Source organism: Chiloscyllium plagiosum, unplaced genomic scaffold, assembly GCF_037043375.1.
Source record: "Chiloscyllium plagiosum isolate Xiang-an unplaced genomic scaffold, Cpla_swu_hap1 HiC_scaffold_30, whole genome shotgun sequence".
Classification (NCBI taxonomy): domain Eukaryota; kingdom Metazoa; phylum Chordata; class Chondrichthyes; order Orectolobiformes; family Hemiscylliidae; genus Chiloscyllium; species Chiloscyllium plagiosum.
The window spans coordinates 25,759,800-25,783,980 of record NW_028270168.1 but is presented as its reverse complement, the minus strand read 5'-3'; the positions used below and the strand labels follow the sequence as shown (position 1 = coordinate 25,783,980).

General features: G+C 42.5%; 1 protein-coding gene across 1 annotated transcript in view; it reads right to left on the bottom strand.

Annotated features, from left to right (window-relative positions):
- Positions 1 to 246: 246 nt before the first annotated feature.
- fndc5a (fibronectin type III domain containing 5a) overlaps positions 247 to 24,181 on the bottom strand; it is a 106,916-nt gene continuing 82,981 nt past the window's right edge. Inside the window, exons 5-6 of the mRNA XM_043717634.2 lie at positions 18,729 to 18,862; positions 247 to 6,548 (exon numbers count right to left, since the gene is read on the bottom strand). Of these exons, the coding sequence (XP_043573569.1) occupies positions 6,507 to 6,548; positions 18,729 to 18,862 (176 nt within the window). The 3' untranslated portion in view covers positions 247 to 6,506. The remainder of the gene's footprint in view (positions 6,549 to 18,728; positions 18,863 to 24,181) is intronic.

Below are 24,181 nucleotides of genomic sequence, written 5' to 3'. Positions count from 1 at the left end.
CCAATGATGTTGAAGATGCACCAGTGTGCTGCTGGCATTTGGTTGATCAGAAACTCTTGGAGGTGGGCTATCTGCTGTGTACAAGGATTTCTGGGGGAAAATACCCTAATAGAAGCCAAGAAACCTGATGCCAGGACCTAAGCCCATTGAAATGGCTACAGCAGGGCCTTCAAGATGTGTACATGGTCCCCCACCATAACTATTACATTCTATCCTATAGCTTTGTAAATGTAAGCCTTCCTTTTCTGTGGGAATTCACAAAAACAGAGATTTGAAACAAAAGGATTAATATTTCAATGAATGTTCACTTAAGCATGTTATAAATTATACAGTTAAAGCCAGCCCGGTGAATATTAAGTGTAAAAACACTGATAAATGTTCTATACAATTTACAAAGTGCAGAAGCAGTGTTCAGTGATTTTTATAACATGCCACATCTAAGTTAAGTAATGGTGCTCTTTGATAACACATAGGATCCAGTACTTAAAACCAAATCTATATAAAGTGCTTCTTTTAAATCTTTACTGTAATGTCTCATGTTTATTTCATGTTATTGATTAAATAATTTTGTTCTAGGACCTTTGCCTTTTTATCTTGTTGGCATAGTACGGGAAAAATACTTTTGATTTAAATGTTGCTATTGTTGTCTCCATTTATTTCTTCCCATTTAGACCACTTTATCCAAGGTTGGGTAAAATACTATATTATTGGGCTAGTAATCCAAAGGCCTGGATAATGATATGGAGACAACTCCAATCATAGCAGCTTATGAATCTATATTCAGTTTACTAAATAAATTTGGAATTAAAACAAAGAATAATGGCAAAAGCAATGTTCATGAAGCTATAGGATAATCATGAAACCCATCCCATTCACTAATGTCCTTTAGAAATGAACCTTTTATCCTTACCCACCCTGCTTACAAGGAATGACTGATCCAAAACAATATAGCTAACTCTGAATTGCTCTTGAAATGGCCTAGCTGGCCACTCCATTATATCAAACTGCTATGACAAAATATACTAAGCATCATGTGGATGGCAGTGTTTCGTGAAGGTGGCTCTGTGTGACTTTTTTGAGGGCAATTAAGGATAGACCATAAGTTACTTTGACAACCTGTGAATAAGTAAAAGAAGCAAAGTGAAATATTCTAAATAACAACCACTGAACATACTACTACAGTACATTTCTAGCTGAAATCAATAACATCCTTGCAAGCCAAGTTAAACTAAACTACCTCTCTCTCTGAAAGGCAAAATCCATTATCCAGAAGGAAAAAAGTGATCTCCAGTGCATTTATTTTATGGGTTTTAGGATTTGAAGTCTCTTGACTGCCACTAATCTGTGAAACCTTGTCAGAGCATTCTAAAGTAGCTTAATAGTGAAAGAATACACATATACAATATTAGATCTGCGTGCATGTCACATACAGAATTGAAGGACACAAGTAACTTGCAAATTCCATGATAATTTCTGTGAAATGCTCAATTGTGTTGTGCATTGGAAGGACTCTGTAATGAGTGTGACTTAAGCAATATGATGCTGCAGCAAGAGAATTATGTTAAATGCTGTTGCAGAAACCACCTTAGTCCTAGCTTTCTGTTTCACAAAGAGGCAGCTAACCCTCACTTTTTTTTTCAGTTGCATGGATTACCTTAGTGCACAGAATATTCTAAACAGTGATTTACAATTGTTGCATTTATATATTGCTATAACAACACAAACATCACAAATTGCTTCACACAAGGAATGACTTCAGAAGATTTGTGTTATGCAACTAAACATACCACCTTAAAATAGTTCTCAGTTACAAACAGCTTTAGTGAGAAATATTTCTTCTGTACATAATTTGTTTTTCTCTAAAATATTCTGTATGCCACAGCAGTAATAAACATGACTGCATACATATAAATACTTGTGTATAAAATAATTTGTTTTGGGTATAACACAATGATAAACTGTCGCATCAAGATAATGGATCATTGAGTGGATAGGAAAACTCTTCTCACGTTGGAAGGACTGAGAATGAAGGGTTCATAAGGTAATTCTCGAAAGAAGCAATGGGTGACATGAAATGTTCTCAAACAGCAAATGGTTAAGATCTGAAATTGCTGCCTGAGAGTATCGTGGAAGGAGGCTCAATTGAGGCATCAGGAGGGAACTGGTTTGTTAACTTGCAAGGCAGAATGTGCATGATTTATGGGGAGAAGTTGGGGGAATGGTAGTGGATGCATACTTATTCAGAGAGCTTATACTGAAGGAACAGACCTAATGGCCCCCTTCTATGCTGATTCTGTAGATGAGTCTGGAGTTAATTACATCAGATTTGGAGATTTGATCAACATAAAGAATTCTCTCTTCATTAGGGAATGCTTTACAAAGCACATGGGAAAGAATTATGTTTGCAGATACACAGACTTTTACGTGAGCATTTTACAAGTCCAAAAAAGATCACTGTTAACAGTGCAGAAAATATTTGAGCTTAAGGGAGATTCTAAGTATTAATTTGACTGTTCAGTGGGAATTTGGAAGAAAAATGAAAGGGAGCCAAACTTCATGTAACCTCTGGACTGACTCATTCTAGACAAGAATATGGATACCCATGTCAAGCACAATGTTCTGTTCTGGCACATCATAACAAGTATGAATGGTTAATAAAAGGTTAAAGGACTTTTTGACTCAGACACAGCTGGCTTAATTATGGAGAAAATTCATAGGAGTTCATTGTACATGGATATTTTATGCAGTGGTGTCATGATACATTGGGTGAAATTGTGATGAGACAAATTTGGATAACCTAAAATTCCAGTTGTCTTAAAGTTGTCAGCTGTTCCTGTCAGCAAAATAGCAATTGCGATAGAATATGTCTGTCATAAGCCAAAGTTTTGGAATGCTAACTCTGGATTAGACAAACTCCTGAAAACCTGTCATATGACTATATCAAACGTTCAGAACTGAATTGAATCAAGCTAGATCCTGAAATTATCAAACATTGGGCGAGCCATAATCTGACTTTGAAATCTCTTTGTGAGTATGGCCAGACCTGTGCGAAAGTTTAAACGTTTTGTCAACCAGAGAGAAATAAAGTTGATTTCAGCAAGCAGAAAACACTGGCCAAAAAACAGAGATTGCCCCAAGAAGTGGGAAGTCCTGCCATCAAGTTTGTCACCTATTGAAGCATAAAGCTCACTGGAGTACCAACAGTGAAGGCATGTTTCATTGCACTGATGACATGAAGGACACCATAAAATGCATCCAATAACAGCACGTTAAGCAGAAAAAGATTATTGAGTTTTTCCAAATCGAGCTCAAAACATTTTGCAATGTATTTTGCAAAATAAAGTCAGACAGTTGTGAGATGTGAACACATTGAGAATAAGGGTGCTTTCCCCCCATATTTGCTGTTTTACTGTGTTTTCATTTGCAACTTTTCTCTGCTACATAGCACATTTATTGGCAAATCCGGTTACATTGAGATCTTCTCAGTTACATCGAAGCTCCACTCAACATGAATTTGTGGCAGTTCCCCTGCAGTTCGAATCACACGTTCACTGTATTCGATGAAGCCTTGAGTTTTTGTTTTAATCTTGTAGCCAAAGATTTGCCAGAAAAACTAAAGGTTGCGGGTATGGCCTGGGTTTTAACACTCAGCCCAGTGGGAACATGACAGAATTGAGGTACAAATCAATCTATCCTCCTCTATTTCAGATCCTTTGATAATCCATAACTAGTGAAAAGCCTCAGAGAGAATACTCAAATTTAGACAGCAAAGATCAAAGCATAATAATGCCATTTGTATTTGAATGGAATGCTCGATTTTATATTTTGCATTTATATTTCAGCATTTGGAAGGGGAAGTTGGATGGCCCCAATTTAATGTTTAGCTCTGAAACACGATGCAGTTTCAATGCAATTTTACAATTTTGATCTGTAAACTGAACAGTTAAAATAAATCAAATACAAAGGTTTTAACATTTTTCTGTTAGTGTTTAAGCCCCTATATTTTCACAAACCTGAGGGCACTGTACAATTTATCCAAAATGGTACATAAACCCTGGATGCAGAAGTCTCACTTCCATTTCTGACAGATCCTGTTTTCCCTCAGTTAGGGGAGAAAGGACGTCACTCTCAGATGGGAGAGAATCCAAACAGCAGGACCATTTGAATTCATGGTTGATTCCAAGCAGACTATATTTTCACTGGAGTGAGGGTGTCATTCTACAGCGTATGTTACGTTTGTTTTTTAAGTACAAATATCTGCTCAGTGGAGGACGTTAGTGGAACTGTCAAGTAGTCAAGTTATTCAAATACTCAACCGTTTAAATTTTGAAAACGTCTCAGCCAAACTGTGTCTGAGAGTTGGAAAGAAAATGTGCTTGTTGACTTAACCAGAAGTGCTATCGTTGTAACATTATTACTACTTGACTGCTTCCACAAAGTACCATTATAACAGAATGGGGGAAGGGGTGTGGGCATAACTGCATAGTATGGTGGATAGCTCCAAATGGATTAGCTATCTTGTGCTTTATGCAGTATTCATAACTGAAGAAAAATATTTGTTCTTTTGAAAGGCTGAGGTGCTTGAAGGGATTTAAATGTATTGAATTTGTTTTTATGAATGGGAGTTTCTTTTAACATGGTGGGGTATGTGAGAGCAACGAGGGCTAGAGGACCGAATATTTAACAACACAGTTGGGTCAAAGACTCCGAAGACTGAGGCAGTCCTTTTAACCAGTTCGCCTAAGCACTCAGAAGTGGCTCCTCCAAAGAGTGCGGTCCCAACTCCAACAGCTACCTACACCTCACCACCAGGAATGATAGCCCTAACATTTGGGGCTGATCCTGAGGCAGATGTCGCAAGCCAGAAGATTTCTCAACTGTGCATCCACCTCAGGAGTGATAATCCACACTTCAGTTCCATCAGAGCTACATTGAGTATGAATGAAATGACTGGGAGCATATATATCAATACAATCGTTTTTGTGCTGGTGTCTAGCAAACCATAATATGCTTTAGCAGTGAATTTAGAAACATAAGATAAAACATCTCCTAAAAGCTTCAATCCCAATTATAATGATAATTTTAAAGCACAGCCACGAACATGTCTAAGGGTCACTCCAGGTACATGTTTCTCATTACAGATATCACTTTTATATGTCATGTTTGCCTCTAGTCAGGAAAGATTAGCAAATGGTTGTTGTACCTTGAATAAATAAAAACAAAACATGGATTTTGAGAAAATTGTGTGCTTCAGAGATACATGTCCTAAAGTTTTATGAAAATTTCATAATGTACATTAATTATATTCTGAAATATGCCTACATTGGTAAAGAATCTATGATTTGTATTCATTACTACAATGTTCTCTCCTTTCACATTTGATAGAAATCCACGTTGCAGTTACAAGGAACAAGAGTAAAAGAAAATTCTCAAAATGTCTAATGTTTGTGGCTAATGGTATGATCATTCTTTATGTTCAAGTGAAAGGTGCTCTCTTGGTTAAAGAATTGCTGTTTAAAAATGTACCTTTACACTTTTTTTTCCCTTTCATGGAATCTTGGGAAAATGGTGGAGGGATTCTGTGTTATAACAACCTGTTGAACCCTTTTATAAAATCTCATTCTAACAAGGGGACGTGGCGTAAAGGTAGCAGTGTTACCACTGTGCCACAAGACCCCCGTAAGAGTAACTGAAAAATAATTACACAGTTGTTATAAATATGTAACCAAATATTTTCAGAAACTGGCCAGTTTTAATTGGTCACGGGCTGAAAGAAGTTTTTTTAAACTTAACGGAAGTGCTACCACTTTGTACATGCCTTTCATATTTCTTGGCAGACTTCAAACCCAAAATATAATTTTTTATAAGCAAACTGAGTGATAATATCATTGAAGGTAGTGATAAAAATCTAATAGTCATCATCTTTCCAATAAAGTTGTTCTTGAAACTCAAGTCATCTAGCTAGTTTTCTTGTCGAAATGAGAGATTTGATTATATTAAGCCATTTCTGTGGATCCATTTAAGAGCTTGTTGCCCTAAACACATTCCTGTCTGTGAAGAGACATTGAACATTTAAAATATGCACAATAAAATTGTTTATGATCCACATGACAATCTTCAGTATTTTGGATTTCTGAAACAGCATTTGTCAACTGTTTATAATTGATCCGATGAAATGTTAGCGAGAAAACTTTACATGTAAGCAACCATTTCTTAAATTGCTTATTTTTGAACTAGCAAGTCCCTTTGCAAGAATGCAAAGATAAAAATCTTTGTTAAATTACCTTTTGTCATGTTATACAAAACTTTAGGGCTTTTCTTTTTCACAGATGAGAAATTAAATGATCTCCTATCCTTGATGAAGATGAACATTTCAAACAATCTTGATTGTTGTGTGCTTTCAAATCTATTTATGAAGCAGTACTTTGCAACGTAAAAGCCAATGCTTCTTCCCAAAATAAACCAGGTTAATGGATTAATTAAACCATCTTCTTTGTTGACAGCAGTCAGGCTTCAATGATATTTACAGAAGGCTTGTTCTTTGGAAACTGAATTTTAAAAAAAGAAGGATGAAATTGTTATTTAGAACAACATAATTTAAACTAGCAGCACTTCAGACCATATATTGTCAAGTCTGGCTGTATGAGCAGGGACACAATCTGTATGATCTCTGCTCATTAGAGAGTGCAAATGTCAAAGTTAACACACTTGGTTGGCATTCATCAACAAAATGTCAATCTGTCTTGGAATCTTAAACAGTTACAAGAATAGGTGGAGGCTGATTCAACCCATTGATTCTGTATCAGCTCTATTGAAGAATCAGCCTACTTCTCCTTTTGCAAGATTGGCTTTACTGTTTTAGTTTAGGTTTTCAACATTTGAGACATGTTTCTTTTAATTAAAAAAAACCCTTGCAAAGTTATATTATTCTCCCTTTGGTTAATAATGTTATTACTATTGCCACACTTTCTGTTTTTCTTGCTTAAATGTTTGGCCAATCTAGATCACACCCTATGCTTTGTTGAGAAGGTGTTGGTATCTGATTGCCAAGATTGGGTCTGAAATCACCTCCTGCTTGAAACTCTTCACCGTGTACACAAAACAGTTGGTCTGACTCTGTCAACGCATACTCTGATCTCGGGCACTGTTTACAAGCATTGAGAAATACAAATTAAATTTCCTGAGTACAAGTAGACTACACAAGTTACCACCTTTTTGAGAGCCATTTGAACACTTTCCGGTTCTCACTCAACTTTTTTGGGAGGGTGCGATGGGGGAAATGGAGGGGTGGAGTTGCATAGAGGGAGGAAGTGATAGTCATAAATTTAGCTATTTTGTGTTAATTCTAAACTGGGTACAACGTACATTGCCACATTCAAGCTGGCCATAAAATGATTCATTACCAAGAAACCCATATTAAACACCTTGAATGTTTACATGAATCCTGACTTCTGTTTGGTGACAAAGCGAATGCCTCTGACATCACTAGCATTATTTTGGCTGACACATTAGCAATAGCTATACAACCAGCATATTCTACAAGTTATCCATGTAGCCATTTGTCTTTAGTTGCAGTTAACATGGTATAATTTAATGCTTGGATCATGTAGATATTTGACATATGTCACTTTTTACCGTTTGCTTCAGACCAAGTGTGTTCCAAAATGAAAACAATCTTTTGGCTACCGCCATAGTTTCATCAGAATGCAGAACATGAATAAATATCTTGATCTAAATGATAAACTTGTTTTTTTCTTAAACTTCTGATGAAATACTTCCTAACTGTTTTAGCATTATTTGTTTATTTTGAATTTACAAATTGTTTGGTTTTTTGAGAAGCTTTGGGCCTTTTGATGTAAAAGCTCATGGCACTAACCCAAGGCAAAGTTGAAAAATACAACTTTTTAAATGGAAATATACTTACACCTAGACTTTCAAGGTGAGGTCCAACAGAAGGTTTGTTATCATATTACATTCTGTACCAATGCAGCAGGGTAAATCACGCAAGATGGAACATTTCTGAACATGAGTCGTACAAACTCGAAATGTTAACTCTGTTTCTCTCTACAGATGCCACAGACTTGTTTGAGTTTCTCCAGCATTCTCCTAAGTACTTGTACTGAAGAATCTGTACCTTAGTACCTTGTACCTAAGATGATGCCATAAATAGCAACTTGCAAACTTTTCACTGTATTCAGTGGGATTGGAGTATATGAAAATAAAGCTCATTCACTTCAATTCAATCCAAGTGTATTGGTACTTGTAAAGGCTCTCTCTACATATTTCAGAGGCACTGTGTAAATTGCAGAATTTTCCATGTAGAGGTATTGTAAGTATCCATAAATATTATTGCACAAAATGTAATTTGCCCATAATATATAAATAAAATCTATCTGGACATTCTTCCCTTTTGAGACAAAATAACCTCCAACTTAATACCTTTTCAGAATATCACAAAGTGAGCTCTTTTAAAACCTCATGAAGTTTGGATTTGAGAAAAAGGCATCAGTGCACTTTCCAAATTTGCAACCTGTGCCACCTAGATCATCAAGAGCAGCAGCACCTCTTGCAAATTGACCCAAATTGCACATCACCTGGACTTGGAAACATATTACCGCTCTTTCATTGTTGCTAGGCAAAATTCTGGGGAACTCCCTTCCCAGCAGCTCCAAGAGAGTTTGCAATTCATGAGCCAGTCATTCTGTGTCTGCTGTGTGGTGGTGAAGAATAACTGGAGAAGTAAGATTGATGAACAGCAAGTCCTGACAAGCAATGATCATCTTTAGTGAATTCTGTGGAAAGGGGGATTGCCTTCTTTGCTTTTCCCTTCACCCATAGCAACAACCTTTATTTTTGTCTGTACGTGTTTTTATAAGGAGTTTTAAGGGTTTAGAATTTTAACTAGTAGAGTTGGTGTCGATGATTCAAAGTTGTTTACCTCTAGATAGAATCCATTTATTTGCAGTAAATAGTATTTCTTAAGTATGAAAACCTAGTCTGTGTTTCCTGCCAACCTGGGTCTAAAAGACAGGTAAACTGGGGAATTTTACATACTGTGATAAAACATTTAGCTGCTGTAATGATTCTGAGAATAGTGGGGCTTTATTTCCAGTGTGCTAGCCCAGTGAGGCATGACAGCAATTTTTTAATCAAATGAATGTCACATGTTCCTGCAATATTCATACCTAACATAATGAATTCGGCAGTTTCTTTTTGATGTCAGCACTTGTTGCTTAGCACTCACAATATAAAAGCTACTTTAAATTAATTTGAGATTTTGTGCTCTTACACTACTTGGAGATCACTTCCATATGCTGATTAAGCTTCCAACCATCAGCCTTGTATTTATATTAAACTAATTTTGGCTTGCATCACCCTGTTCTACAATCACGATTTAGTCAGGAGCAATGGACTGAATGTACTTTTCCATGACATGTACAAAATAATAGTCAAAAAAACCTTAAAAATCAGGAATGAAGGTTACCTTTATTTTTAATTCACTGCAACTGCTAAGTAGTGTGCATGATTGCAAAGGCAAATTGTCCCCTCTTTTCCTTGTATAGGCTTAATAATAATTCTAATAACTTCAATACTGCAGGAATGTTTATGTCTTCTGCTTACACCAGCAGCCTGTGGAAACTTATTGCTATGACTAGCAATATGATCTACAATGCTTTGACTTGTGTAGAATGCATGGATTAACCTAATGTCCCCCTCATTCTGTTAGCAGACTGCAACAACTTGCATGTTTGACACCATCTTTAATGTAGGAAAATATCCTAAGGTGTTTCTCGGGAGGATTGTTTGCTTTTATTTACTTGTGGGATATAGGTGTTATATAGCTTTATGGCCTATCCATAATTGCCCTTGAGAAGTTGGTCGAAAAGTGTGGCACTGGAAAAGCACAGCAGGTCAGGCAGCATCTGAGGAGCAGGAGAGTTGATGTTTCGGGCATATGTCCTTCATCAGGAATGATAGATGGTGGTGAGCTAGCTTTTTGAACTGCTGCAGTCCATCAGGTTTCAGTAGACCCACAATTCTTTTGTGGTGTGGGGCGGGGAGAGGAGGGAGGGTGTGGTTGAAGTTTCAGGATTTTGACCCAATGGAAGTGAAGGAATGGTGGTATATTTCCAAGTCAGTGTTTTGAAGGGGAACTTGTAAATGTTGCTGTTACTCAAAACAAAATATGACACTGAGCAACATTAAGTTACATTAGGGTTGATGACCTTGTCTTAAGAGAGAGGTTCCCAGGAAAATATCGGAACATAAGATTTGAAAGCTGGTGTAGGCTATTCGGCCCATCATACCTGTCCTGCCATTCTAGAAGATCATGGCTGATCTGCCTCAGGCCTCAACTCGTCTTTTGTGTCAGCTCCTCATGGTCTTCAATTCCTTGATATTTTAAATATCTACCTCCTCTTTAAATAATTTCAGTGATCTAATCTTTGTAACCCTGGGATAGAGATCTGCAGGCATCTACTACCCTCTGAAACAAGAAATTCTTTTATATCTGTTTTAAATGCATTTCTTCTTATTCTGTCATCTAATTTGTGATTCCCCTGCTAGTGGAAACATCTTTTCAGCATCTGAGGCTCCCTCGGAATCTTGTATATTTCAGTAAGTTCACTAAAACCAAGAGGTTTAGAGATGGAATTCCATAATTTATAACCAAGTGACACAAGTTGTACATTATTGAATAGCAACAGAAGTTAGCTAAGAAAATTAGTTTCTTCATGAGTCATAACAATTATTACTGCCTTTGCCATTCACTTATACTTCACATATGCTGTTGGCAAATATAATGTCATCAATTTGTAAAGTGCTCAGGAGCTATGAGCATTTTTTTCCTCTATGGTTTCCTATATTGCTCCTTTTCAGTGTAATCACTAGTTGTTTCCCCAGTGGAATCAACTTCAGCATGAACTGTTGTGACAAAGTAAACATTGCAAAATGCTGCATTTATGTTTAATACCATGTCAACATTTCAGAATTTGTCAGGGACTGAACCTGCAGCATGTCTCCTGTTGTTCTGTCACTATGGCGACCCTCACTCAGGTCCCCATAACTGTTTTTTATGCTGAGTACCTCGAGTATCACTTCCTAAACCCCACTTTGATGTTCCATGAAATTTGCCAGATATTTATGGAGAGGATAAAAATGAGCTTTCTATGGTGATTCAGCATCATTAAGGATTCAGTGCAGAGTAATTCTCATTCAGTTATTAACAAAAACATTCTGGAGAATGTTCTATTCTGCACAACTATTCACAGTCAAATTGGATCAGGCCAGATAGATATTCAAGTCATTTACAAATACAAATGTTGCTGGAAAAGCTCAGCAGGTCTGCCAGCATCTGTGAAGAGAAATCAGAGTTAACATTTTGGGTCTGGTGACTCTCTCAACCAAGGTTCAGAACCAGATTCAAGCCATTTATCTTGATTGCCTATACTGAATAGGTGTTGATGAGACAACGCTGTGAGGTTTCGGATGGAACAATAGATCAGAGTTTTGGGACAATTGTTTTTTAGACAGTCTGGATTCTCACATCAGCTCAGCCTATAGGGAAATTACAATATCAAATATTGCCTTTGTACTGAAAACAAAAAGTGCCAGAAATCACAGCTGGCCAGGCAAGATCCCTGGAGAGAGAGCAAGCTAACGTTTTGAGTCTATCTTTTGTGTAGCACCTTTTCCTGGGACAGAGACTCATTCATATAGAGTAGTTGAATTTATGTGAATTACAGCGGCATGGTGGCTCAATGGTTAGCAATGCTGCCTCACGGCCAGGGACCCAGGTTCGATTCCACTCTTGGCCGACTGGCTGTGTGGAGTTTACACATTCTCCCCCGTGTCTGCGTGGGCCCTCTCTGGGTGCTCTTATTTCCTCCCACAGTCCAAAGATGTGCAGGTTTGGTCAATTCGCCATGCTAAATTACCCATAGGGATGTGTAGGTTAAGTGCATTAGTCAGGGGCAAATATAGGATAGGGAAATAGGTCTGGGTGGGTCACTCTTCCCAAGGGTTGGTGTGGACTTGTTGGGCCAAAGGGCCTGTTTCAACACTGTAGGGATTCTAAAAAAAAAGTTACATTGTTGTATCAAACTGCTGTAACTACACAGGAGAAATCTGCATGTTGGTTATCATGCCGACATAGGTACATGATCCTAAACAACTGTACTTGGGGATGGCTCAAAGACCTGTGTTTAAAGAGGCCGTTCTAATCAGAGGGTGGACGTTCCAGAAACAATGCCAGTGCAAGAAGCAGGAACCTTGAGAGAGAGAGAGAATAGCCTTAGCCTCCATTCGGCCAATTGTAACCAGGGTAGCATCAACGCCTTTAACATCCTGCGCTTCCAAAACAAATTTTAAACCAATGTCAGAACATAGTAGTTTTAGAACTGTAAGGTTACTTGGAAAGTTAGAGGGAAAAGTGGGTTTCACAGAATTGCTTGGATGTTTTCAATGATAATAAACCATGCCCCATGGTAAACCACATCTTATTACAAGTGTAAAACGAATACCACAGAATAAGTAAATCAGACGCATGCAAAAATAATGTTTACAGAGCTTCAGCTGGGCACAGTATGGGCTAACAGGATGGATGCTTCTCAGCATACCTGCTATTAAAATTCCAGTGCTCGCAGAAGGAATGCGTTTAGAAGTCACTAACTGACCACATAAGGTCCCCAATTGGCTCAAGAGCAGATGAACCACCCAATGCCTCCCCTGCTGCTAGTAAAGTACAAAGGGAGTGGGTTGGCAATGGGCATGAGATCACTATGACACCCAATTTTAGTGGCACTGCCCCTCTCCCCGAGGGTGGATGGGTGCCAATTTCATTTGCACCTAAATTGAAGGAAAATTGAAAGAACAAAAAATTGAAGCATAATGATCTTATTTTCAAAAAGCAGCAGCATTAAGACTTGGGCCTAGGAACTAGTTACTATTTTCTGCCTGAAATTAGATGTGATCTAATCCAATTTCTAAGTCATGATCTTTATATATTGGGGCACTGAAATGTGGTTAGTTAAATCCTTACGTCTGCAATGCTCTCATCTCCTGCACAGTAAAGGTCAGGGGTGCTATTATTTAACTTGAGTACAGACCGAACAGATGGAGCTGCCCTTTTACAGTCCTGTACAGTTCATTCACCATCCTTAAAAGCCAGCCTGAAGTTAGGTTTTCTGCAGATTATTAAATCTTCTCAGTTGCTCCCTAATCGATGTAATTATAGTGGAAAGGGCAGGAGAAATTTATTTCAAGGTCTTCCCAGATGCTGCTCTGAACCAGGCTGCTAGGAAGTGCAGGAGTCCAAGCTATTTATAACGGTCTTCCTAATTATCCTCTCATTAATGCTTGTGGAAAGGTATCTAACCTGTGTGCAGTGATGCAGTTGAGATAGAAACTCAACTGCATGGGGGAAAATTAAACCAGCGTGTTGTCAACATTTTGTTTCCTCGGTACTAAACTGTCAGCAACTTGTGTTAAATAATCAGAACTAGGCTTCACTCAAATAGATACCAAACTGCCTGTAATTACGTCTATAATAGATATAAATCTACTTATGAGTGATATTAAAAACATTTTAAGATAATTGGCAAAAGAACCTGGAGGGTCAGGAAAATACTTTATGTAATGAATAGTTCTGATATGGAATACATTGGCTGCAAGGTTAATAAACGTTAGCGACATTCACATCCCAAAAAAGAATTGAAAAGACGCATTAAAGATATGACTTCCAAACAAGAACTGGATGAAATCTTGAAGGGGAAATGATAGAGGTGCTGTGGGGCAAAGAGCAGAGAAGAGAAACCATTTTCACAGTTCACAATGGATCAGATGTAGTCCTTCTGTGCTACAATATTCTATGATTTTATAATAATTTTATATCAAGTTGAAACAATCAGAAAAAAAAATGTCATGGGCACAAAACGCCCTGATTAAAAAAGTAGCGCAGACTCATTGTAACAGAGCAACCTTTATAACTTCAGAAATGGTGCAATTCACACAGCGAGGTCACAACTGCATTAGGTAAATGCAGGCTGATGGCAAGCAGAAGAGTTAGGTATACTTAATCAGAAAGCATTAAATGACAAAAGCTACTCTATAGAAAGTGTTTGAAAATCTTTGCAAACAACTATTAATTTTCCATCAATATTGCCGGTCTCTGATTACAAAGCATGTTGTGACTGTCTTAGGCAATGCCATCCCCTATATTGCCATGCAAATCATCGCCAGGGTCAGGGACTCAGGTTCAATTCCAGCCTCGGGCGACTGTCTGGGTAGAGTTTGCACCCGGGTCTGCGTGGGTTTCCTCTGGGTACGCCGGGTTCCTCCCACAGTACAATACTGTACAGGTTAGGTGAATTGGCCATGTTAACTTGTCCATAGTATTTTGAGATGTGTAGGTTAGGTGCATTAGTTAGGGGTAAAGATAGGGTAGGGGGGAATGGGTCTGGGTGGATTACTCTTCGGAAGGTTGTTGTGGACTTGGGCTGAAGGGCCTGTATCCGCACTATAGGGATTCTATGATTCATCACTAATTTTAAAAAAGCATTGGCAAGGGCGGCTGATAACTCACTCTTTCTGCAGTTTGTTTCAATTAATGTCATACATGTCCCAGAGAAAACCTAAGATTTGATTACATACTTCAAACTTTGCAGCGTTTTCATGGGGGTCAAGTGATACATTGCTAAAACACTGGAACCTTACACAGTAATCGCAAGAATTCATTGCAATGGCAATGGTTCAGAATTAAAAATATTATTTCTTTATTTTTATCAGTAGCTTGGAGGTATCAAGCAGGAGCAGGCCTGAAACAGCAAATTTCTACTCTGACTTGGTTCAGGCCAGCAAGCCCAGCAAAAATACTTAAATGACCCTGAAGTTGGCTATAACTGCAGAATCAGTAGCACATTTTTTTTGGAGGGCAGAAATCTAACTGGAATGAAAGCAGGCTGCAATTCAGCAAAGAATGGGACACTTGGACCTGCGTGTTCATTCTTGAGGCTAGCAAGTAAAGGCTTTTGGTGGTGGTTTGAAAAGGAATGGCATTAATGCTGACAAAAAGGCAGATTATAACTCATGGTCAAGAAAGGAAAATTGGCTGTTTAGAAGCTGTTCAGAAGTGGGACACAAGAACAGGTGATGAGCCATACAGAGGAAATAAATCCTGTGAAGCCTTCACGGAGATGTGACATTGAACAGTCTGGAGGATGCAGCTCACGTAGGAGTAGCGGAGTGTTGTGCGCAGGAAATGCAACAATGGAGAAGTCAGAGCGAAACGCAACATAGGAAATGGGAGCAGGTGTAGGCCATTCAACCCATTGAGTCCACTCTGCCAATCAACATTCTCTATCTCAACATCTATTTCTTTCTTCAACATATTCAGTGACTTCATCCCCACAGCCTTACGTGGTAAAATAATTCCTCAGGTTTATGTCCCTCTGAGTGAAGACACTTCTCCCTATCTCAGTCTGAAATGGCCCATAGGGTATCCTGAAGCTGAGCCCTTGTTCTGGGTGCACTGGCCAAGGGAAATTGATTTTACATTCAAGATACTCCAAGCTGTTCTACATAGGATCAGCCATTCTTATAATTTTATTCCAGATTTTATTGAAGTTCATCTCCCTTCATAACATTCATTAAGTGTCATGGCGAGTTTCATTGATTGCATGATGGAAAACAGTGTGAACCATTATATAACTTATTGTCATCCTCGGCACATTTTCATTAAGTATGTGTGATGCTAAAGTGATTAATGATCTAGCCATATGCAATAGTTTGCAATATTAAGGGGAAGATACAGAGTTCGCCCCATTCAGAATTCATCCCCAGGGTCCTTGGCTTTGCAATAAAGAGCAATAAAAAATGATAGAGAATCACAGCCAAAGTGTGGGTTGATGTGTTCAGTGGAGACTGACTCACCACCCACACCACCAAGAAAGCTTTCAAGTTTGTGAGCCAACCAATTTGTTAGGGGCTGTCCCACAAGTTTCTCGGACCATCCCAGGCCTCCAAGTTTGTGTGCCACCTTGCCAGATACCAGCCACTCAGGGCCAGCAGCTTCATGGGATCCATCATCAAGAACAGAAGTGGCTTTCTTTTGCTTCTCAAAATGTGGGGCTCTGTGCGGTGAGATTGCAAGCAGGTCTGAAGCATGAGATGCGTAGATTAGCTTTTAGAGGTCATCCTCCTGGCCCCCAATATATGCCTCTGATCACCCCCAGACTGAAGCAAACATAAGCTTCCCTACCTCAACCTGGCAGGCAAATCACCCTGGTTACTCAGTCAGGAAAACAGCCACTTGGAGAAAGGTACTTAGTGGTTTATTAAGGCCTTTAATTTTCTATTAATTGACTGATTTAAGAGTCTTGTGTGTAGTGCTGGAAAAGCAAAACAATTCAGGCAGAAGAATTTACATTTTGGGCATAAGCCCTTCATCAGAATCCTGATGAAGGACTTATGCCCAAAACGTCGATTCCCCTGCTCCTTGGATACTGCCTGACCTGCTGTGCTTTTCCAGCACCACACTCTTGACTCTGATCTCCAGCATTTACAGACGTCAGTTTCTCCTGATTAAGGGCCTTAATTATTGGCAGGTTGAGAAAGTCTAAATGGAGCTTCTCAATCAGCAATTAATTTTCAAGGTGATGAGAAGGGGCTGAGTATCTCTTGAGGTCAACTAACCCAATTATTCCCCCCTTTATACTCCTGCTCTTTCTACCTCCAGGAAGGGGAAAGGTTTAGAAAGAATCTTCCTGTGGAACCAGAGGTGCAGGAAGTGCCTCAACTCCAAGTCTGGCCTAAACAAGAGAAGAGGAGAAAGTGAGGATGCTGGAGATCAGAGCTGAAAATGTGTTGCTGCAAAAGCGCAGTAGGTCAGGCAGCATCCAAGGAGCAGGAGAAATGACGTTTCGGGCATGAGCCCTTCTTCAGGAATGAGGAAAGTGTGTCCAGCAGGCTAAGATAAAAGGTAGGGAGGAGGGACTTGGGGAGGGGCGTTGGAAATGCAATAGGTGGAAGGAGGTTAAGGTGAGGGTGATAGGCTGGAGTGGGGGTGGGGCCGGAGAGGTCAGGAAGAAGATTGCAGGTTAGGAAGGTGGTGCTGAGTTTGAGGGGTGGGACTAAGACAAGATGGGGGGGAGGGGAAATGAGGAAACTGGAGAAATCTGAGTTTATCCCTTGTGGTTGGAGGGTTCCTAGGCGGAAGATGAGGCGCTCTTTCTCCAACCATCGTGTTGCTATGGTCTAGCGATGGAGGAGTCCAAGGACTTGCATGTCCTTGGTGGAGTGGGAGGGGGAGTTGAAGTATTGAGCCACGGGGTGGTTGGGTTGGTTAGTCCGGGTGTCTTCAATTTCCCCCCAGACGTGATCGACGATGCTCTCCACCGCATCTCCTCCACTTCCCACTCCTCCGCCCTTGAGCCCTGCCCCTCCAATCGCCACCAGGACAGAACCCCACTGGTCCTCACCTACCACCCCACCAACCTCCATATACATCGTATCGTCTGTCCTCATTTCCGCCACCTCCAAATGGACCCCACCACTAGGGATATATTTCCCTCCCCTCCCCTATCAGCGTTCCGAAAAGACCACTCCCTCCGTGACTCCCTCGTCAGGTCCACACCACCCACCAACCCAATCTCCACTTCCCCTGCAACCGCAAGAAATGCAAAACTTGCGCCCACACCTCCCCCCTTACTTCCCTCCAAGGCCCCAAGGGATCCTTCCATATCTGCTACAAATTCACCTGCACCTCCACACACATCATTTACTGCATCCGCTGCACCCGATGTGGCCTCCTCTATATTGGGGAGCCTAGCCGCCTACTTGCGGAACGTTTCAGATATCACCTCTGGGACACCCGGACCAACCAACCCAACCACCCCGTGGCTCAACACTTCAACTCCCCCTCCCACTCAACCAAGGACATGCAGGTCCTTGGACTCCTCCATCGCCAGACCATAGCAACACGACGGCTGAAGGAAGAGTGCCTCATCTTCTGCCTAGGAACCCTCCAATCACAAGGGATGAACTCAGATTTCTCCAGTTTCCTCAATTCCCCTCCCCCCCACCTTGTCTCAGTCCCGACCCTCGAACTCAGCACCACCTTCCTAACCTGCAATCTTCTTCCTGACCTCTCTGCCCCCACCCCACTCCGGCCTATCAACCTCACCTTAACCTCCTTCCACCTTCCTCCTTCCACCCATTTCCAATGCCCCTCCCCCAAGTCCCTCCTCCCTACCTTTTATCTTAGCCTGCTGGGCACACTTTCCTTATTCCTGAAGAAGGGCTCATGCCCAAAACGTCGATTCTCCTGCTCCTTGGATGCTGTCTGACCTGCTGCGCTTTTCCAGCAACACATTTTCAGCTCTAAACAAGAGAAAAGTAATATAGAGAATGAGGAGCCAGCAATGGGAGATGTTCCTTCAAAGCGGAAGTCTACAAGCTGGTACTATAATAAATAGAGTTCTTTTGTTCAAATATATGGTGAAGAAAACAATTTATGTGCATCTGAGTGTTATTTAACATGCAAACAAACGTTTCTTCATTTTATGTGAAATATTATGAATTCCTGAGAAATGCAAGTAATTAGAAATCCACAATTTTGCTACCTATCGGATTATGCATTCATTCAGCTATTGAAAGAATTTCTGTGCCTCTATACATCATGGAGTTTAGACACAGTTACTCTTTTTTTGTATGTCAGACAGTAGTTATCCTACCTTGCTGCGTAGTAGACCTCCTGTTGGGTGCTCTGGTGTGCTGTACTCTGAAGAGCTCTTGGCTTTGTCCTTATTATTGGTAGGTTCATTGTCCTTGATGATATCATATTGCCTACAAAATAATGCTATTACACCTGGCAGACAGATGAAAAAGGAATGATTCTTAATTGATATGGATAACGCTTCACTGTCTCAATAACTTGGTACCTGTAATGTAAATGTCCCAATGCATTTCCAAGAGGCAGAATGGGTAGTTGCTGCAGATGAATTAAAGGAGGAAAAGGAATGCAATGTTGTGGATATTGAGCAGTTTTTGAAGGTGTAGAAAGAATAAACAACATTAAACAGAATACCAGATGTATTGGCCTAGAAGTATAGAGGAGCTCACAGATGTAAAGCAATGATACAGTAGTGCCTCGACATACGAACGACCCCGTTCACGAGCAAATCGGTTTACGAACAGGATTGTACGTAAAATTTTGCTTCAACGTACATACGAAATTCAAGGCATGAATGAAGGTACGAACCCAAAAAGCCCGTGTGCGACCACGTGGTTTCATTGTTCTGCTTTGCTAAGCGCTTGTTGAACACAAAAGCTCTCGGGTCCTGCATAATCTCATTCAGTTCGTCTTTGGCCCATGCGCTGTGAACAGCGTTCGTTGCTACATCTAAGCATTCTTACGCTATCCGAACAATGGGAGAAATTGATTCTGTTCGCGAACTTTTTGGTTCGTGAACCGGGTCCCGGAATGGATTAAGTTCGTAAGTCGAGGCGCTACTGTATATTAAAGTGGTTGAGAATTCTGAGTTCAACCTATTCGAGATTTCTGAAGGTTGTTGAAAACAGGATTAATGGGAAACATCATGAAACACAGGCAATAGAATTTAAAGTTTCTGGCCAAATTTAAGGTAAATTGCATCATGGGGGACTGACCAGGACAATGTTTCAGAAGTGAAATTTAAAGGTGACAATGGAATAGATGAGAATTTTGTCAGAGAGGTGGAAGTTGTCAAGAAGGTATAGGGAAGAGTTAACAGTACTGAAAATGTGTTGCTGGAAAAGTGGAGCAGGTCAGGCAGCATCCAGGGAACAGGAGAATCGACGTTTCGGGCATAAGCCCTTCTTCAGGAATGAGGATGAGATTAGTTAGGATATCTAATCAGCATGCATGAGTTGGACCGAAAGGTCTGTTTCCATGCTGTACATTTCCTTGACTCTAAGTGATTTAGAGATGGAAATGTGTTGCTGGAAAAGCGCAGCAGGTCAGGCAGCATCCAGGGAACAGGAGAATCGACGTTTCGGGCATTAGCCCTTCTTCAGGAATGAGGAAAGTTGGTCCAGCAGGCTAAGATAAAAGATAGGGAGGAGGGACTTGGGGGAGGGGTGTCGGAAATGTGATAGGTGGAAAGAGGTCAAAGTGAGGGTGATAGGTCAGACTGGTGTGGGGGCAGAGAGGTCGGGAAGAAGATTGCAGGTTAGGAAGGCGGTGCTGAATTTGATGGATTTGACTGAGACAGGCTGGGGGGAGGGGAAATAAGGAAACTGGTGAAATCCGAGTTCATCCCTTGTGGTTGGAGGCTTCCTAGCCGGAAGATGAGGCGTTCTTCCTCCAACCGTCGTTTCGCTGTGGTCTGACGATGGAGGAGTCCAAAGACCTGCATATCCTTGGTGGAGTGGGAGGAGGAATTGAAATGTTGAGCTACAGGGTGGTTGGGTTGGTTGGTCCGGTAGTCCCAGAGGTGTTCCCTGAAACGCTCCGCAAGTAGGCGGCCCGTCTCCCCAATATAGAGGAGGCCACATCGGGTGCAGAGGATGCAATAGATGATATGTGTGGAGGTGCAGGTGAATCTGTGGCGGATATGGAGGTTTCCTTTGGGGCCTTGGAGGGAGGTGAGGGGGGAGGTGTGGGCGCAAGTCTTGCACCTCCTGCGGTTGCAGGGGAAGGTGCCGGGAGTGGAGGTTGGGTTGGTGGGGGGTGTGGACCTGACGAGGGAGTCACAGAGGGAGTGGTCTTTATGGAATGCTGATAGGGGAGGGGAGGGAAATATATCCTTGGTGGTGGGGTCCGTTTGGAGGTGGCGGAAATGACGGCGGATGATGCGCTGAACATGGAGATTGGTGGGGTGGTAGGTGAGGACCAGTGGGGTTCTGTCCTGGTGGCGGTTGGAGGGGCGGGGCTCAAGGGCGGAGGAGCGGGAAGTAGAAGAGATGCGGTGGAGAGCATCGTCGACCACGTTGGGGGGGAAATTGCGGTCCTTGAAGAAGGAGGCCATCTGGGTTGTGCGTTTTTGGAACTGGTCCTCCTGGGAGCAGATGCGGCGGAGTCGAAGGAATTGGGAGAATGGGATGGCGTTTTTACAGGGGGCAGGATGGGAGGAGGTGTAGTCCAGGTAGCTGTGGGAGTCGGTCGGTTTGTAGTAGATGTCCGTGTTGATTCGGTCACCTGAGATAGAAATAGAAAGGTCGAGGAAGGGGAGGGTGGAATCTGAGACTGTCCAGGTGAATTTGAGGTCGGGGTGGAAGGTGTTGAAGTGGATGAACTGTTCAACCTCCTCGTGGGAGCACGAGGCGGCGCCGATACAATCATCGATGTAGCAGAGGAAAAGGTGGGGGGTGAGGCCAGTGTAGTTGCGGAAGATGGATTGTTCCACATATCCTACGAAGAGGCAGGCATAGCTGGGGCCCATGCGGGTGCCCATGGCTACTCCTTTTGTTTGGAGGAAGTGGGAGGATTGGAAAGAGAAGTAGTTCAGGGTGAGGACCAGTTCAGTCAGTCGAAGGAGGGTGTCAGTGGAAGGGAACTGGTCGGTATGGCGGGAAAGAAAGAAGCGGAGGGCTTTGAGTCCTTCGTGATGGGGATGGAGGTGTACAGGGACTGGATGTCCATGGTGAAGATAAGGCGTTGGGGACCGGGGAAGCGAAAATCATGGAGCAGGTGGAGGGCATGGGTGGTGTCCCGAACGTAGGTGGGGACACCACCCAGCCCTCCACTCCCTCCGTTCCAACCCCAACCTCACTATCAAACCAGCAGACAAGGGAGGCGTGGTAGTAGTTTGGCGCACCGACCTCTACACCGCTGAGGCCAAACGCCAGCTCGCAGATACCTCCTCCTACTGCCCCCTTGACCATGACCCTACCCCCCACCACCAAACCATCATCTCCCAGACCGTCCATAACCTCATCACCTCGGGTGATCTCCCATCCACCGCCTCCAACCTCATAGTCCCACAACCCCGCACCGCCCGCTTCTACCTCCAGCCCAAAATCCACAAACCTGACTGCCCCGGCCGACCCATTGTCTCCGCCTGCTCCTGCCCCACCGAACTCATCTCCGCATACCTTGACACCGTCCTGTCCCCCTTAGTCCAAGAACTCCCCACCTATGTTCGGGACACCACCCATGCCCTCCACCTGCTCCATGATTTTCGCTTCCCCGGTCCCCAGCGCCTTATTTTCACCATGGACATCCAGTCCCTGTACACCTCCATCCCCCATCACGAAGGACTCAAAGCCCTCCGCTTCTTTCTTTCCCTTCGTACCGACCAGTTCCCTTCCACTGACACCCTCCTTCGACTGACTGAACTGGTCCTCACCCTGAACTACTTCTCTTTCCAATCCTCCCACTTCCTCCAAACAAAAGGAGTAGCCATGGGCACCCGCATGGGCCCCAGCTATGCCTGCCTCTTCGTAGGATATGTGGAACAATCCATCTTCCGCAACTACACTGGCCCCACCCCCCACCTTTTCCTCCGCTACATCGATGATTGTATCGGCGCCGCCTCGTGCTCCCATGAGGAGGTTGAACAGTTCATCCACTTCACCAACACCTTCCACCCCGACCTCAAATTCACCTGGACAGTCTCAGATTCCTCCCTCCCCTTCCTCGACCTTTCTATTTCTATCTCAGGCGACCGAATCAACACGGACATCTACTACAAACCGACCGACTCCCACAGCTACCTGGACTACACCTCCTCCCATCCTGCCCCCTGTAAAAACGCTATCCCATTCTCCCAATTCCTTCGACTCCGCCGCATCTGCTCCCAGGAGGACCAGTTCCAAAAACGCACAACCCAGATGGCCTCCTTCTTCAAGGACCGCAATTTCCCCCCCAACGTGGTCGACGATGCCCTCCACCGCATCTCTTCCACTTCCCGCTCCTCCGCCCTTGAGCCCCGCCCCTCCAACCGCCACCAGGACAGAACCCCACTGGTCCTCGCCTACCACCCCACCAATCTCCATGTTCAGCGCATCATCCGCCGTCATTTCCGCCACCTCCAAACGGACCCCACCATCAAGAATATATTTCCCTCCCCTCCCCTATCAGCATTCCGTAAAGACCACTCCCTCCGTGACTCCCTCGTCAGGTCCACACCCCCCACCAACCCAACCTCCACTCCTGGCACCTTCCCCTGTAACCGCAGGAGGTGCAAGACTTGCGCCCACACCTCCCCCCTCACCTCCCTCCAAGGCCCCAAAGGAAACTTCCATATCCGCCACAGATTCACCTGCACCTCCACACACATCATCTATTGCATCCTCTGCACCCGATGTGGCCTCTTCTATATTGGGGAGACAGGCCGGCTACTTGCGGAGCGTTTCAGAGAACACCTCTGGGACACCCGGACCAACCAACCCAACCACCCTGTGGCTCAACATTTCAATTCCCCCTCCCACTCCACCAAGGATATGCAGGTCTTTGGACTCCTCCATCGCCAGACCACAACAAAACGACGGTTGGAGGAAGAGCGCCTCATCTTCTGCCTAGGAACCCTCCAACCACAAGGGATGAACTCGGATTTCACCAGTTTCCTCATTTCCCCTCCCCCCACCTTGTCTCAGTCTAATCCATCGAATTCAGCACCGCCTTCCTAACCTGCAATCTTCTTCCCGACCTCTCTGCCCCCACCCCAGTCTGACCTATCACCCTCACCTTGACCTCTTTCCACCTATCACATTTCCGACGCCCCTCCCCCAAGTCCCTCCTCCCTACCTTTTATCTTAGCCTGCTGGGCACACTTTCCTCATTCCTGAAGAAGGGCTTATGCCCGAAACGTCGATTCTCCTTTTCCCTGGATGCTGCCTGGCCTGCTGCGCTTTTCCAGCAACACATTTTCAGCTCTGATCTCCAGCATCTGCAGACCTCACTTTCTCCTCAAAGTGTTAACAGTCGAACCTTGTAACCATCGAATAATAAATGATGCAACTAGCTAAAGCTAAAGGACTTGTTAATTGTTAGAGTTCAGACATAGCAGATAAAGAGTTGTGACCGTATGACCTTTAATTTGATCTGGAATACAGAAAGCTGTTACTTTTTCTTAACTGACAATAAAAGCTTATTAAATAGTGAATGAATAGGTTTTGTAGCATTGTTTGTAACATTCCCTAAATGTGCAAAAATGCTTCTTTTCAATTTGAAATGAAATCACAATATCTTCTTGCCTTGTCATTC